Source organism: Colletotrichum karsti (assembly GCF_011947395.1).
Source record: "Colletotrichum karsti strain CkLH20 chromosome Unknown Scaffold4, whole genome shotgun sequence".
NCBI classification, from domain to species: Eukaryota; Fungi; Ascomycota; class Sordariomycetes; order Glomerellales; family Glomerellaceae; genus Colletotrichum; species Colletotrichum karsti.
Genome location: NW_024065904.1, coordinates 1,460,447 through 1,477,868, shown reverse-complemented (window position 1 = coordinate 1,477,868; position 17,422 = coordinate 1,460,447). Strand labels below are relative to the sequence as shown.

General features: G+C 58.0%; 1 protein-coding gene across 1 annotated transcript; it reads right to left on the bottom strand.

Moving 5' to 3' along the window:
• Positions 1-5,761: 5,761 nt before the first annotated feature.
• On the bottom strand, positions 5,762-16,005 carry CkaCkLH20_01964 (uncharacterized protein; the record flags this gene model as incomplete). Its single annotated transcript, XM_038884683.1, has 2 exons — positions 5,762-15,813; positions 15,879-16,005. 2 exons carry the CDS (start codon positions 16,003-16,005, stop codon positions 5,762-5,764), a joined length of 10,179 nt encoding a protein of 3,392 aa, XP_038750383.1.
• Between the last annotated feature and the right edge of the window lie 1,417 nt (positions 16,006-17,422).

The following is a 17,422-nucleotide window of genomic DNA, read 5'->3' as shown; positions in this document are numbered from 1 at the left end:
CGTCAAGAGCGCCAGGCCCATGCGTGAATGTCGTTACTTCGCTACCGAGGACTGTAGACGACGGAGAACCGCTTGCCATATCCGCCGAGCCACCTGTCACCCCTGGCCGATATGGATGACCTGCATGTGGATGCGCATATAGACGCTGGTCTTGCCGTGCTAGCTCGTGGCCTGTGAGCGAGCGGCCCCATATGTCGACCCATTTGGGACGTGTGAAGTTCAGGCGGCTACGAGATGTAAGACAACGGTGAGTGCAGGGAAGAGGGAAAGATGGGGAATTAGAAAACGACGCTGTCATTGATCTCCAGGCCGAGCCACGAGCTTAGTCGATTTCAGACCAAACGGCGGGCTTACTGTGTTGGTCGGTTCCCCATCGAACGTTTGAGCTGGCTGACGCGTAGTCCTCCTGACATCCAGCAGCCGACTATCGAAACGTGCTTCTGTGTGGCTGCATTAGTCCCGCGGATGGCCAAGACCACCACCCTTCTTTGTTTCTTCTCCGATGGATACCCCTTCCCAAGGTAGAGATGACGGGGAAACGAAACATAGGATGATCTTGACATGTCCTCTGGCCGGGCCTCCCTTGCCAAGACTGTTGTTTAGACCAGGAGTTGCGAGAAGAACTACGAATCCGCTTCGATCCAGATTAGGAAATGGCAAATGACTAGACGAAAATGAGTTAAGAACCGGTCAATAATAACAGAGCCTCACGAACTACTCGTGCTCGAGCCGGCAGAAGAGGTCTGCCCATCCGTCGCCCAATCGTAAAGCTCGTAATGCCAAGCATTACGCGGAAAGCCTATTGGCGGGTACGGTGGCGTTAAGGAAACATTGACGGTGATAAGAGTGGGAGCTAAGGTAGAGGAAGTGGGCAAGCAGAGATGGATGATGGGCGAAGGATGCTCAAAACGGGTGTGAAGGTGGTGAAGATGGCCGAATCCGTGGCGTTCCTCCGCAGAGCAGCCCGGCCGAGAAGACTCTGCCTTGGCAAGGGTATCCTTCCATGCCGGCGGTGCGGTGCGGCGCTCGAGGCACCCCGGCCATTTTCGGGCATGGTCAACGTCATCCAATGCAACGGCGCCAAACAGAAGACCGTTCGATACGGGGCGGGCGCGTCAAAACAGGCATGGGAGATGATGGCGCTTGGGTTGGGATTGAGGAGCGGGGTGGAGGGAGGAAGTACTTTCAGTATCCGTAAGGTATGGAGAAGGAGACTTGACAGACTCCTCCTGTCCCTCTCCAACGGCGTAGAGAAAAGCACAAGCCACTAGGTTGCAGCCCAGCTGGACACTTTCAAGGAGTTAAAGGAGAAAAAAAAAATCTGTCCGATGTCGTCCGTGGGCCGTGGCTCTGTTGAGCCGCTGACTCGGAGGAAAGCAACGTCGGCGGTCCAACGGTGGTGGGATTTGTTTGATGTTTGCATCCGCGTCTGTTCCCCGCGTGTGTAGCTCGGTCGTCCTAGACCAGATTTTGCCATGATCTGTATGATCCTATCCAAATTCCCACTGATGTTCGATGCAACGGTTGCGGCGCAGATAGTCCCACGTGTCGAAAACCACCAGTTGAGCCCCCTCCCCTATCAAGGGGTTGTTTCGATTGTCGAGGACCGTGAAGAGGAGCTCGTCGTGCTGATCCAAAATGGCTCACGCAGCAGAGAAGTCCCAATCCCGCCGGCGCCGGGACTCTTGGCAGTGCAGTGGACAAGGGGGGGAGGAGGCAAGGGATTGGAGAAAGAAAAGCTGGTCGGCCGACGGCCGGATCTCCCGCAGGATCTCGATAGCGAAGGAAAGGATAGCTCGTGTGGTGAGGGGCATTTACGAGCGATTCTGGCAATTGAGCGACGAAATCATGAATGGCGGCGATAAAGCGAGAGCGAGAAAGGACCTTAATTCCCGAATCAGTAAAGCTCGTTCAATAGACTTTCAATTTCGTGATGATGAGTATGCTTGATTAGAAGAAGCTCCCGCGCCCGTGATTCCCCATGGCGGGCCTCGGGCGGTCATTCGCGGGAAACGGAAGAGCCATGGATATCGTGTATTCATTGGGCGGTATCGTAGGCACATAGTAAAAGATGGGTTCAGGATTGCGTACGTAGTCCCTGGCTCCCTGCGAGCTGGATGTGGGGGTGAAAAGGCAATCCCGATGGGAGCAGGGATGTTTTCCCAGCCATCATCGCGGCCAAGGATGTGGGTGTGGGAGCGCGGTTGTGCCTGGATACTAGCAAGGGTTGATTTTGAAGGGCTTTCAGGCTTCAGGGGAAAGATGGAGATGGACATATCGCGGGCTGAAGTTGGAGTCTTGGCCATGGCCATGGCCATGCTGCATGCAGGTTGTCGAGATGCTGCAGGTAAGATGCAGCGCCTCAAAATAGCGGTGCCTTCGTCCCTCGATAGGACGAGAATACGGGATTGCCAGGGGCCGAGAGGCACGAGGGCAGAACCATCTGCAGTCTGCACGAGGACATGTCGTCGTCGTCGATACTGCAGTATGCCAATATCGTGTGCGTGTCTCAGTCGTGATTACCTTACGCTAGAAAACGGTACAGTCGCGGGCAGAAAACATGGTAAAGAGGTGCCCCCTGGATAAGCCCTGGATAAGCCCTGGATCGGCCACGCAAGCCTCATCTCTGGGCCGCAACCGCTTTTAGACGCCCCAACGTGTGGCCCTCCAGCAGGCACCTCACAGCGACACGTGCACGCGCGCTAGACAACTACCGTCTCCCGCGCTGCATGAAGCTAAGCCCCAAACGCCCTAGCTCGGCCGGCCCTGAGTGGTCAATGTCCCGAGCCTCCATCTCCACTCTTGACGACCCCCCCAGAGTCCCAGACCAGCTGCAACCTTCTCCAAACATCATCCCAGGAGAACTCGTCTTCGTCTGTCCAAGATGCCGCCATGCTATCACGAGTTACCATCACAGACTATCAGGACCATGACGAGGACGACGACAACTACGACGACGTTTCTACTCTGTTGCAATATTGAACCCTTTGCAATCTACACACAACAAGGGGAAGCGCCATTCCTAAACGACTAAACGCCTGAACACTGCAACACTACACACAGACAACACAAAGACTCCATCCATACTTGCACGTCTTATGGCCAAACGACTCGCCGTTCCTCGCCGAAACCCCATTTCACTAAACCTCCTGTCTGGAGGCTCCTCTCCATTACCCTTCTAGGCAATAAAGTCTTGGCATCTCCAAAATCGTCCTCCACGGCATTGCCGAAATCCCTCACTGCTAATCTCTGTTGCTGCTGCTGCTGCTGCTGCGACTTCCTCCCGCCCCTCTATCTCTTTCTCGAAATAACCTTCTTTTTCCCATGCTGGACCATTAGCATTAACCTCTACACTTAACGGACATCACCCGTTGGCGTCCGTGGTCGGGTGGCTGCCGACGTACTTTACTTCGGTACTTTCGGCAGGCACGACGTGAAAGAAAAAGCAAATACCAGAAATTGTATGCTTAATTGCCACGGCAGGCTTCCGGCAGGCTGTCAATGTCAAGTTCACGTCAAATCATCATGACATCCACCGACTCGGTTTCGGCATATTCGCCATACCCTACGCCTATAGTACCGTGATGGAGGTCGATAGCTGCTGAGGCGAGATAACATTGCCCAAGGTGGTTCGGTGAACCTCCTGGCCGCTCACCGCTTACTCCTGACCTCTGCATACCACCTCATCGAACGATATTTACTCGTCTGCCTGCAGCGCTCCATTCAAGCAGCTTCCCCGAGTCAAGAGGAGTTGAGCAACCCGTCGAGGCGCAGATGTCTGTGAAAGAAGATGTGTGGTGGGGAGTATCACACTTCCGCCATCGCAACCCACAGAATTCAACATCACTCGGCGACTCGCCATCCCGAGCCCTAGCCTTCCCTAGCGGATTTCGCGACTCTAGAGTCGTCAGCTTTCTCCTTGGATATCGTGACGCGGACCAGATAGCTTCCCGTCTTAGCCGACGACCCTGAACTCTTGAAGCGCTCGTGGACGAACTCGCCAGCACCACCTCTCTGCAATAGGAACGAACCCCGAATCCTCCAGCTCGGAAACGCCCCTCACCGACACCCTCTCATCCACGAAGCCCTAGCCGCCCGTACGGCGGCCCCCAAAACGTTTGCGTAGCACCCAGACCAAGAAGTCCGGACAGAGACGGCATCGTGACAGCAGAAAACCCGGGAAAAACCTGCGTCAAGACAAAACTAGCGTGCCATGCAAATTAACCTTACAGAGCAAAACAGGTCTTGGCTACGGCGCTAGAGATTTAAACATATCCGCCCCTCGGAATGGGTGGCGGGCGGGATGATGGGTCCCTCGGACAAGGACCCCCGCCCGGAATCCGGAGCAGGTTGTAGGTGTTAGATGGTAGATGCATACGAGGCAGAGATAGCAAGACCAAGAGACAGAGCCCGTGGAAGCCCGGCAAAATAACCCACAATCTAAACCGAGGCCTTGGAAAAGAATATGACATGTCCGTTTCGATAGCGGAATACGCGTGCAGCTCGAGATTAAGTCTTCCCGCTTCGGAGGGCGTCGCGCGTGCGTGGGACGAACGATAGCCCCGGGCCCTGCGAGCCGCCGCGTCATCACCCGCCCGGGGTGCGACGAAGAAGATGGAAGGAAAGCCGAGAAGACGGCTCACCATACACGATATTCTTCACCGGCTGCAAGTATCAGGACGGTCGGCCGTAGAGGTAATGTCTGTGGCTGTATTCGGTTTCGGGCTGTGATACCTACAATCAATACCCAATATTCTTCGGGACGCATATTACTTCGGTCGTCGAGATGCGCCCCCCCATGTTCGGCGGTCGACCTCTCCCCCGCGCCGAAGCTCACCCGAGCGGGAAAACCAACTCCGCCTTCGCCGAACGGTGATATGGATTCCATCTACCTAGATCACTTCTCTCCACACTAGCTATCTATCTATCAATTCGGACTTCCTTCGTGACAGCTGCATGCACGCCCCTTGACCACGGCTGATGCCGGATCGACCAGCGGAAGGACGGGGGTCCAGACTTGAGAGTTTATGACTTGTCATTCTCGCCGTCACTTTCGGGGTAACCGTGACGGTTCCTGCATCTACAGCTGGAAAAAAAAAATAGTCTAACAACGGCGGCTTCTTCTGCACATGCTCTTTCCGGCCTCGAAGCTGGCTGTGCAGAGAATCCGGTGAGAATAACTTCATCCGTAATCTGGTTCGGCCTCGCGGGGTGACCTCCTCACCGGTCTCGGGGTTTCCCAGGATTCTCGGCGAAGTAAAAGAAAAAGAAAGAAAAGAACGGTCTCCACGGGAGCACCCGGATCGAATTAAGCATGATTCATTGACGTGCTCTCTGAACGAACTCTATTCCGAAGCTAGTGGTGGTGGGACCCGCCGCCGGTTGTGTTAGTCGTCGACGAACTGCGCGCCCGTGACAATTGAGTCTGTGAAGCTGCGACTAATCATTTACAAGCAGCCAGATGTCTGTGAAGATGCGCTGATGAATTTGTACTGCATGTTTGGGAATGTCGGTGGGAGAATGTTGCGGAACGAAGCTCATCAGACGTGTGTATTGATACGTAACACATTAACCATGAAGCGATTAAATCATTATGAACGAGCCGCCGTGAGAACCGTAGAATCATCAAACTCCCAAAAACAAAACATCGCCCTCAAAATCAAAAGCATCAAAAGCGTACAGTCCTCGTCGTTCCGTAAAACATAATCATCTCGCCCGCGCATAATTCGTCGTCGTAGCAATCATTACACAAAAAACATCATTAGGCGAACAACCGCTTGAACATGCCCTTGATCCCGCCCTTCTCCTTCTCCTTCTCCCTCTCCTTCTCGACGTCTCTGGTCTTCCTCCTCTCGTCTTCGCGAGCCCTGCGACGGGTATCGTCCGAGTGCTTCGAGCGGGGCTTGTCCTTGTCTGCTGCGCGCTTCGCCTCCTCGGCGACCTGCTCGCGAACCTTTCGCAGCTTGGCCCTTTCGCCGTCCTCGGAGCGGCGGACGTGGTGCCTGGTGGAGCGTGACCGTTTGGGAGTCTCACCAGATGCCGCGGCATCTTGTGGTCCTGCCTCGTCACCCATCGGCAGGTCCTCCCTGACAAGGGGACGGACCTGGGGAGGGGTTGTCGATGAAGGCGCACCTTCCGGGTTCTTGGTGCTGAAGATTCTCCTCTTTTCCGTCTTGTCCATGGAGGGTTCTCTGGCTTCCCTGCGACTGAAAGTGCGCTCGGGTCGGGCGTCGGAAGTGGAAGTGCTGTGGCGACGAGACCGATGGCGACTGCGTTCCACGGGCTCCTCTGGCTTGGGCGGCACCTCTGGCTCCTTTCCCTTGCGGCGAGCTCGGTCCGCCTCCTCCTGCTCGCGCTCTCTGTCACGCTGGCGCGCCTTTTCTCTGCGCCTCTCGCGGTCTCTCTCCTTTTCTCGTTCATGCTCACGTTCCCGTTCGATCTCGGCCTCACGCTCACGCTCCTTCTCCTTTGCCAACTTCCGCAGTTCTTTGCGTTTGTCATGGGCAGCTTGCTCCTCTGGTGTGCGTTCGGAACGGCTGCTCCTCCTCTCAGTGCGTTCGCTGCGCTCGCTCCGTTCGCTTCTTTCACCACGATGACGGCGCTGGGAAGCACTTTGAGGGCTGTCCGAGAACCCACTGTCTTGTCTCCTGGGGGTTCTTGGCGGGGTGCTGGGTGCTGTGTCGCGAGATCGAGCGGATCGTTCGCTATCGGTGCGGTGCCGTCGGTGGGAGTGGTGGGAGTGCGAGGAGTAGCGGCGGCTGCTATCGCGGCTTTCGTCGTCGCCTCGCACGCGACTGGAATACGAGGTCGAATGGTGGCGGTGTCTGCGATGCTTCTCGCGAGACTCTGCTTCTTTTCTTTCTGTAAACTCGTTAGCTTCAAGTTCAGCGACATTGTCCGCTCCCGTAGTGGTAGTACTCCTGCGTCTGGATAGAAGGCTTGGTAGGAACCTCGAGAAAAAGGGTCGGTCCTTCTTTGGCTTCATCTTCATCTGTTGCTCGAAGCTGGGCATCGCCTTGACAAGGGCTGTGCTGGACCGAGAGAAGGGACTGTTCGGTGGGCTGAGAGCCTGGGCCGTAGCGTAAATGACCACTGCCGCCGCGACGAGCTCTTCGGCTTGAGCGACTGAGACCTTGCGTTGTCTCCTAAGAGCCTTCGCCCTGTGCCTGGAGGCCGGTGAAGTGGGATCGCAAAGATCAGGGAGGACAACTGCAGGCGTCGAAGGTCTAAGACCCCAGACCGAGCTGTCGGTTTGTGTTCCTTGATCCGAGTATCCCTCTCTTTCAACCGGAGAGAAGTCGGCATCCACGTCTTGTGTCTTTTGACTGGTAATGATGGCAGAAGGTAGCAGTGGGGTGTTATCCTCCAGAGTTTGCGTGAGCTTGTCTGAAGATCCTCGACGTGACATGGTCTCATCCGCCTGAGCTTCGGGTACTGGGGCATCGTTTGAATCCGAACCTTCGCCAATTTGAGCAGCCAAAACTGCGGTCGCAACGCCAGCCACCGCAGCACCAGCGACGAGTGCATCGTCGCCGTTCTGGTCATCGTTTTCAGGGCTTTCGACTGCTTGTTCAGGCGTCGTCTCACTTTCCTCTGAACCTTGAGGTTGGACTTCGGGTTCATTGGCGGGTTGCTCTTCAGGCTGCTCCTCTGGTTGCTTCTCCGGCTCCTCTGAAGGCTCCTCTGCGGGTTGCTGCTCAGCTAAAGCGGCGCCCTCCTCGCCCTCACCCTGCTCTTCAGGAGGGGGTTGCTCGGGTTCCGGCTCGGCCTCGACAGCCGTAGGGGTTTCATCACTAGGCGTGCTCTCAGGAACGTCATCGGGGGCAGCGGCAGTGTTGTCATCGGCGGGCTGAGAATCCTCGTTCGCGTTTTCTTGTTCCGGCGGCGCGGTTTCCTCGGTTTCCTGGGCCTCTGGCACATCGACATTCTCGTTGCTCGTAGCTGTTTCACCCTCCTCCGGTATCTGTTGAGGCTCGTCCTCATTGCTTCCATCGGCGGCGTCCGGGTTTTCCTGGGAATCCTGGTCTCCATTCTCGGGGTTGCTTTCTTCCTCTCCTTCCCGTACTTCTCCATCGGGGGAATCGGATTCAAGGGAAGGAAGGGAATTCTCACCTGTTTTCTCCTCACCAGCAATCGGACCAACTTTGTCCTTGCTCTCCTCCGCATCCAAAGATCTTGTTTGCGCAGCCTCTGGGCCAGCTTGATCACTAACAACAGCAGCAGCGGTTGCGGCAGCAGCAGCCGCAGCAACACCTGCCGCAATTTCAGCGGCATGGCTCTCGTCCGGAGATTCAGCTGGCTTCTCCTCTTCAGCGACAGGAGGAGCCTCTTCGGCAACAGGAGCTTCCTCAGCAACAGGGGCTTCTTCAGTAACGGCAGCAGCCTCCTCAGCAACCGGGGCTCCCTCATCAACAGCAGGAGGAGCTTCTTCTGGTACAACACCCGCCTCCTCTTCAGGGGCAGCTGCAGGAGCCTCCACTTCGACAACAGGAGGAGCTGCCTCTTCAGCGGCAGCAGCAGAAGGCTCCTCTTCGGCAGGAGCGGCAGAAGGCTCCTCTTCGGCAGCAGTAGCAGCAGGCTCCTCTTTAGCGGCAGCAGCAGGAGGCTCTTCTTCAGCGGCAGCAGCAGCAGGCTCCTCTTCAGCAACAGGAGGAGCTTCCTCTGGTACAACACCCGCCTCCTCCTCAGGGGGAGCGGCAGGGGCCTCCGCTTCGGCTACAGGAGGGGCTGCCTCCTCGGCAGCAGCAGCAGCAGGAGGCTCCTCTTCAACGGCAGCGGCAGCAGGCTCCTCTTCAGGGGCAGCGGGAGCCTCCGCTTCAGTAGCAGGAGGAGCATCATCTGGCACAGCAGTGGTCGCCTCTTCAGTAGTAGCAGGAGCCTCCGCTTCGGCAGCAGGAGGGGCCGCGTCTTCGGCAGCAGGAGGGACCTCCTCCTCAGCAACAGGAGGAGCTTCTTCTGGTACAGCAGCAGCCTCCTCTTCAGCGGCAGGAGGAGCCGCCTCTTCAGCAGTAGAGGGGGTTTCTTCCGGTACAGCAGTGGCTTCCTCTTCAGCAGCAGCAGGAGCCTCCGCTTCGGCAGCAGGAGGAGTCGCCTCTTCGGCGGCAGGAGGGGATTCTTCCTTGGTAGCAGGTGGAGCCTCTTTGGTGACGGTAGGGGCATCTTCTTCAACAACAGGAGGGGTTTCTTCTGGTGCAGCAGCGGTCTCTTCAGTTGCAGGAGGGGCCTCTTCTTCAGTGACGGGAGGAGCCTCTTCAGTGACAGAGCTCTCGGTTGGTTCCTCAGGAGCAGGCTTGGTTTCTTCCTGAACGGCTTCCTCGGCAGATTCTCCTTCAGGCGCGGCACTCTCAGCTGCGGTAACCTCTGGTTCCTGAGCTTCAACCTGATCGCTTGGGGTTCCCGAATCAGCCTTATCGGCTTCGTCGGAAGCTGCTGGGGGCGCCTCAGAGTCAAGCTTTTGATCCGCGGTGTCCCCGCCAACTTCACCCTCTGGCGCATCTGGAGCAGGATCACTGACGGCCTCAGCAGCAGGTTCTGCGGGCTTCTCCTCTGTCTTTTCGTCCTGATCGGGCGTAGACTGGTCGGCTGGCTCTGGTTCCTCGGCGACGGGTGGTTCCCCGCCACCTTCGGCTTCCTCGACATCCGGGGGCGCGTCCTTGGTCTCCGGAAGGGCCTCTTTAGGCTGGGTGTCAACGACCTCCTGAGGCGCAGGTGGATCAGCCGCGGGCTCGCCCTCCTCTTGCTGTGTTGATTCAGGTTCGACTGGTGTTGTCTCTCCCTCTGGCTGAGAGTCGGGCTGCTGCGCCTCGTCGGCGTCCTTGGCCTCTGGCGCCTCATTGCCTTCGGCCTCCAAATCCTCTTGCTTGGCATCAGAAGCCTCGGTGGTCTCTGGAGGAGTTGGCTGCGCATCCTCGGCCGCATCAGGCTCGGCAGGTTCAGCGGCAACAGTCTCTTCCGGCGCTTCTGTCTCCGCCTGCGGCGGGTCTGAGCTCGGGGCATCATCCTGAGCCGGCGAAAGATCCTCAGCTGGCGCTGGATCTTCAGCTGTCGCGGGATCGTCAGCTGGCGCGGGATCGTCAGCTGCGACGACCGCTTCAGGAGTTACATCGCTGGTCTCAGCCGACGTCTCCGTCTCTTCCTGAGGCGGATCTGAGGTTGGAGCATCTTCCGGAGCTGGCGCGGGATCTTCAGCTGCGGCTGCCGGTTCAGGGGCTGCGTCCTTGTTCTCCGCCTCGGCCGCCGGTTGAGCATCTTCTGCAACGGCTGGAGCGTCCTCAAGTTGAGGATCAGGCTGGCTCTCGGCCGCGACTTCTCCACTGGGGGGCTCAGAATCGTCGGCAACAACCTCAGAGGCTGGCGCTTCTGTCTCTTCCTTCGGCGAATCAGAGCTCGGGGCATCATCTCCAGCTGGCGAAGAGTCCTCAGGGGCAGACTCTTGATCCTGAGCCGGGGCTGCCGGCTCAGGGTCGTTCTCTGCCTCCTTCTCTGGCTGAGCATCCTCTGGAGCTGGGGGAGAGTCCACGTCCTTGTTCTCTGCCTCAGTCTCTGGCTGAGTATCTTCTGAAGCTGGTGCGGGGTCCTCAGGCTGAGCATCAGGCTGACTCTCGGCCGCGACCTCTTCACTGGGAGCTTGAGGCTCAGACGAAGGCTCGGCGTTGTCGACTGGACTCTCCTGTTGAGTCTCCCCGTCAGGCTGGTCGGCGGTGGTTTCCTCAGCTGGCGCCTTTTCGGCCTCCGGACCGTCGGCCGCAGGGGCTTCTTGTTCGGCAGCTTCCTCAGCCGCAGGGACGTCCTCCTTTGCAGTCTCCTCAGTCGAGCTGGGAGGCTCGCTCTCAACTGGAGGCGCCTCATCGGTTGATTCCGGAGCTGGGACGGGGGCATCTTGAGCTGCTTCTTGTTCGCCATCGGCTGTGGGAGCGGGATCATCCGTCGGCTCATCTGCAGGCGCGCTGGCATCACCAGAATCGTCGTTTGGAGGGTCCTGATCGGCTGGTGCAGGAGGTTCTTCGTCGGCCTTGGTGGCCTCCTCGGCCTCGGTGCTTTCATTGCCATCAACCACAGTCTCTGATGGCTGTTTCGTGTCTTCTTGAGGCGGGTTTGTTAGCTCAGTTGAAACTTGTTCTTTGGCGCTTTCGGCGAAAGTGAATTCCTTGCCATCGCTGATCATCTCGTACTGGTCCATACCTTCTGTTGACACTGGTGCATCCTTGTCGTCTGAATTGCCATCCGGGTTGGAGCTTGCGCCTTCAGCGTCAGCGCTGGGAACCTCGCCGTCGTTGCCGGTTTCAGGAGCATCCGCGCCCTTTTCTTGCTCCGAAGGCTCGACGGGCGCTTCCGCTACCTCTGGTTCCAGTTCCGTGGGAGGGTCCTCGGATTTGTCGCCGTCCGTGGGTGTCGAGGCAGCCGAATCTTCGGGAGGAGCGACTTCACCTTCGGTCTCACCGGCCTGCCCTGGCTGGGCGCTAGGTTCGGCGGGAGCCTCGCTTTCGTCCTGCGTCGGAGCCGACTCAGCAGTCTCGGGCTGCGCCTCCGTTGATTCAGGCGCCTCGACGTTATCGTCAGTTGCTTTCACGTCGTCCCCAGCAGCGGAGGTGTCTTGATCTGCGGAGTCAACTGGGGCTGTCTCTGGCTCTTGTTCAGCCGCAGCAGATTCTTCCTGAGTAGGAGGCTGCTCGTCGACGGCTGGATCTTGTTCTACAGCAGACTGGTCGGCGTCGTCATTTGCTTTAGCCTCCTCCTGAGGTTCAGGCGGCACAGCGTCGTCTGCCTGAGTCTTCTCGGCTTCCTCTTGTGCTTCTGCTTGCTGAGGCTCCGAGCTCGGTTCGGCATCCTGTGTGGAATCAGGCGCTGGTGTTTCTTGGGGCTCCTCTGCCTCAGGTTTCGCCTCGGGATCGGCAGGAGGCTCAGAAACAGTTTCCTCGGGCTTGCTGTCGCTGCCATCTTCAGGCGTTCCACTTTCAGCTTCATCGGCGACAGGTTCATCCGGTTTACCGCTTGACAAGTCCTTTTCGGTTGGCACAGGATCTTCGGTCACGTTTGTGGCGTCTTCGTCCTTGTCCGCAGATTCACTGGTAGTCTGAACATCTTCAGCGGAGACAGGTTGTTCAACGGCGGCCTCTGGAGCTGAGTCCTCATCCGGCTTGGAGCTTTCGCCTTCAACCTCAGGACTGGGCACCGCACCATCGTCGCCGGCAGCGGTATTGTCTGTGTCCTCGTTACTAGGCGGAGCACCGTCTTCCTGAGAAACCTCGGCAGGTGGTTCCGCAGCTTCGCCGTCGGCCCCACCTTCCGGCTCGGTCAATGACGCTTGGGCCACATCCGCAGCGGCGTCCGCGTCCGAGATCGGGGCTGGCTCCGCCTCCGGCTCCGATGTGGGTCCGTTAGCTTTGTCGCCTTCCTCGACCTGGGGCGTCTCGGACTGTGCCTCTGTCGGCTCGGGCGCGTCGGCCTTGTCCTCGTCGGCGTTCTTGTCATCATCGGGTACGATGGGCGCCTCAGTCGACTGCTCTGCGGCGGGTTCTTCAGCCGCAGCAGGAGGATCGGCTTCCTGTGTAGCTGCAGTGTCGCCGCTTTCCGCCTGAGGATCAGACTGTTGTGTCTCTTCAACCTCGGTGGTCTCCGGAGATGCTTCAGCTTGCTCCTCGCCGGACTTCTCGTCAACGACTGGTGCAGCTTCGGGACTCTCAGGACCGTCAGCGACCTCGTCCTTCTCCGCAGATTCGGCGGGAGTCTGAATTGCATCCGCCTCCGTATCTTGGCTTGGTGCTGTCTCGGATGCGGGTTCCTGAGACTCTGAGGATTCGGGTTCAGCGCTCTTGTCCTCCTCCACGGGCGCGGGATCTTCAACTGGGGCTGTCTCGACGACACTCTCATTGGCCTTGTCTGGCTCGGCCTGCTCGACTGAGTCATCGGCGGCCGCGTTGGTGTCGTCAGAATCGCCGGAAGGAGTACTGTCTGCAGGGCTATCGGATGGTTCAGCCTGTTCAGCCGCCTCATTGACTGGTTCGACGACAGCTTCTCCGGCCGGCTCATCGCTGGATGGGCCGGCGGCATCTTCGGTCGGCGGTTGAGGTTCAACTGGCTCTGCCGAGGTGTCCGTGTTCTTTTGAACCTCGCCGCCCTCGGAGGCCTGCGTTGGTTCTTCTGGGGAGTCCTCCAAGGGGGCAGTCTCTTCAAGTGCCTTCTCAGGGGTGCTTTCCTCAGACTCGGCCGCAGGCGGGGCTTGCTCGACCGGTTCCTCTACGGGAGTCGCCTCCTCAGCATCGTCGTTCACCTGAGTCGCGTCGGCTTCCACGGGACTGACATCGTCGGGGTTGTCGACTGGTGCGGTACTTGTCGCGTTTTCTGGCTCGCTGGGACCTGGTTCGGCCTGCTTGTCGTCTACTGGGCTCTCGGTAGGCATTGAGCTCTCGACAGCGGCTGGGGCCTCTGGAGCCTCGGTTGAAAGCTCCTCTTTGTTGACGACTTCTTCGCTCTGTGCGTCTTCAACAGAGTCGACCGGCGGGGCTGGATCGCTGCCATCAACCTCAGGGGAAGCTTGCTCGTCCGATCCCTCAGTTGGCTGGATGTCAGTGGCGGGCTCAGGAGCTGGTTCGTCACTCTGCGCCTCCACAACGACCTCCGGAGAAGCATCTTGGCTCTCGCTAGTCTCGACTGGAACAGCGTCCGGTACGGCGTCTGGGACAGTTTCGCTTTGAGGATCTGCCTTTTCATCGACGACATTACTTGAAGCTTCGTCCGCAGGAGCATCCTCAACGGCTTTGTCAGCATCATCGGCTGCAGGAGCGGGCTGGTCCTTAACTGCAGTGTCGGGGACGCTGTCGCTTGTACTTGTGTCTACTGGGGCATCCGCAACGACGTTGCTGGCATCCTCCGCTGTAGGCTCATCTGTTGTAGGCTCCTCGACTGAAGGCTCCTCAGCTGCTGGCTCCTCAGCGGTGGGTTCCTCAGCTTTTGGCTCCTCGACTGCGGGCTCCTCAGCGGTAGGTTCCTCAGATTTTGACGCCTCGACCGCTGGCTCCTCAGTTTTGGGCTCCTCAGCAGCTGCTCCCTCAGTCTCTGGGTCATCGGCTGCTGGCTCCTCGACTGTGGGCTCATCAGCTTTTGGCTCCTCGACTGCTGGCTCCTCAGCTGAGGGCTCCTCAGCGGTAGGCTCCTCAGGTTTCGACGTTTCGGCTGCTGGCTTCTCGACTGCGGCCTCCTCAGCTGCGGGCTCTTCGACAGCGGGCTCATCAGCTGTTGACTTCTCAGCCGCTGGCTCTTCAACTGGTTCGCTAACAGCTGGCAGTTCACTGTCGGGGGCGCTGTCGTCAACGGTATCTTGTGTAGCCTCAACAGCCGGTTGCTCCTCGCCAGCTGCAGCAACAGGGGCGTCATCGCTGGTGCTTGCGTCTACTGGAGCATCCTCAACGACGTCGCTGGGGTTCTCAGCTGTAGCAGGAGCTTGGTCTTCCTCAGCCGGAGAGTCTTGAACAGGCTCGCTCGACGCTGGCGGTTCGCTCTCAGCGGGGGTATCCTGGACAGCATCGCTCGCAGCCTCTTCTGCCGGAGGTGGTTGTTCCTCTTCAGTTGGGGCGTCTGGAACGGCCTCGCTTGGAGCCGGCGGTTCACTCTCAACGGCCTCCTCGGCGGCAGCGTTTGTGACCTCGTCCGCAGGGGCTGGCTGTGCCTCCTCAGTTACAGCATCGGCGTTGTCGGTAGCTTCTTCTGCCGGAGCTGGCGGTTCACTCTCGGCGACTTCTTCAACGGCAGCGTCCTTCACCTCGTCTGCAGAGGCTGGTTGTTCCTCTTCAGCTGGAGACTCTGGAGCAGGCTGCTCACCCTCGGCAGGGGCAGCTTCAACAGCAGCGTCCGTGGCCTCGTCGCTGGGGTCTGGTTGTTCCTCATCGCCTTGGGCGTCTGAGACGGCTTCGACCGGCTTGTCGTCCCCGTCAACCTGCTTCTCCTCCTCATTGGAACCGTCAGGGCTGTCAGAAGTAATTGCGTCCGCTGCGACAACAGCCGCGCCAGTAGCCACCGCGATGGCGGCGGCGCCAGCGGCGACCTGGGCAGCATTGGAGTCGCCCTTGTCGTCGTCCTTGGATTCACCGAGACTGCGTTCGGCACTCGGCGCGGGCTCTGCAACGGGGGTATCCTCCTTGGGTTCGATCACAGCCTCGGGTGGCGGAGCGGCCGGTTCGTCCATCTTTGGCTTAACGTCCTCCGCGGCGGGAGGGGGAGGAGGCGGGGGAGCGGATTTAGAGCTCTCGACCGGCTCAGGCTCGGGGTCCTTGGCGCCCTTCTTTTTCTTCTTTTTGTCCTTCTTCTTGTCTTTCTTGTCTTTTTTGGAGTCTTTCGAGGATTCCTTGACGGCTTCCTTGGCTGACTCCTTCGACTTCTTGGGAGAAGGGGGCGTCGGCTCCGGGACTTCTTTCTCGACGATCGGCTCGGGCTCAGGTTCCGGTTCTGGCTCTAAGTCGGGCTCGGGCTCGGGCTCAGGCTCTGGTTCTGGTTCTGGCTCGACAGGCGGCGGGGGCGGGGGAGGAGGAGCGGCGACAGCTTCCTCCTTTTGGCTCTTCTTTTTCTTCTTCTTCTTCTCCTTCTTGGAAGTTGTTGTTGGTGGCGGCGCCCACTCGTCTTCGGCAATGACTTCCTCGTAAGGCTCGTAAGGAGCTTCGGGGATGGGAGAGAACTCTTGCGGTATTGGTTCTTCGTTGTAGTACTGAGCTGCGGCAGCTGCTGCCTTCTTGTCCTTTTTGCTCTTCTTCTTGCTCTTCTTACTACTCGTCGGAGCCGGCTGCGAGGGATATGTCACGCCATTGGCATATACGTCGCCCTCTGGAAATTAAACCAGTTAGACCGGCAATGCGGGATGTCGATAGAGGTAGCTGTAAGTAACTCACCATTTTCCAGTTCGGAATCCGAACCTTGTTGGAAGTAGCTGACATTGGAGAAGTCTTGCGTCTGAACTTGGCTCAGGTCAAGGTTCTGCCGGTAGGGGCAGTAGTCGACGCTATCTTCCGAATTCATGCTTCCGGGACCTGTCGTGACTGGGTGTCCTTGCCTGGTCTGAGACGATCAATGCTGATCCGGGGGGAGGGAAGGATGGTATGATGTTGTCCGCGGCGCGCACTTCTGTTGATTGGCTTCGCGGGATGGTGAGATTGGGTTGTTGTTCGTTTCTTTGCTTGTTCTCGTCGTGTTCTCTCAGGATTCGTTGTCTTGGTACGGTGCCCAAAACCGGAGTGAGAAGTTCGAGTCTCTTGGGCGGGTATCGCGAAACTCAAATGGGAAGTACAGATTGGTATCGCGTCGCCTGTGAGACGACGGTAACTGTGTAAACAGAGAAAAGAGGTGTATCGATGTTGGTTGTTACCGGGAAGCAGCAGGTTTGTTGTCTCGGCTTGACAATGGATAGAGTTGGGAAATAAAGGACCAAGAGTGACGAGATGGGAGCTGTCCACGACCACCCCGGGAGCGCACAATTGGGCTAAGCTGTGGGAGAAAAAAGTAGATTGTCGAGAAGCAGGGGGGAGCTTTCCCAAGCAGTGTCAAACATCACAAGCATCACTGGTTGGCGGCAGGGTACAGGGTGCGGGAGTAAGGGGTCCCTGACGCAGGCGTACCCCACGTCGTCCCCACGAATGGGGACAGATTCGAGAGTCCAAGTGATCAATTGTCGTGCTCGGGAGCCATTGGCTCGAGTGAGGCGGGAGGAGGGCTGGCCACGTCGCAATTGGGTTGGAACTGGGGATTGCGGGTTTTGGGATGATCGATGGGCCTGACTGATGGATGGATGATGATATGATGGACACGGGAGAGACATCAGGTAGGCAGGTAGACATGAGGTAGATAGGTGTGCTTCATTATCGGACGAAGCAGAGGAGGGATAATGGCTGCCCAACGACGAAGCAATTGAGACGGAGCAGCCAACCCGCATGAGGTGACGGGCAGGACGACGACGGGCATGAATATTGCTGATTTCTGCCAGGATATGTTGTATAAAATTTGTGGTCTTATCCCTTTTCGTCGGTATTTTTCCGGTGGTCTGTATTCTCTTAACCATCGGTTTGTCCTGTGCTGTCAGTTAGACCGCTCAACGTCTGCCGTTAGAATTCGAGAATGGATCGGATCCTCTAGACCGAAGTCAAAAGTCGGCGTGGTCTTCCGTGTCTTACCGTGAAGCTAAGAGACAAAAATAAGAAAGATCCGAGACAAGTGCCATAGCCGACCAAGACAGAAGGTCGTGATGGACAGCCCTAGGCTTTCCAGACGTGGGATATTTGCCCAAAAGAGGTTTAGATTGTTCCCAGTTATTGGGCTTTCCTTCGTGTCCTTTCTGGGGTTCCCAGTGACAACAGCCCGTGAAATTCCAAGCATTCGTCCGCCCAGCGATTATGAGCTAATAATTGCTGTGCTGTGCTGGTCGTGAATGTCTGGCCCAGCG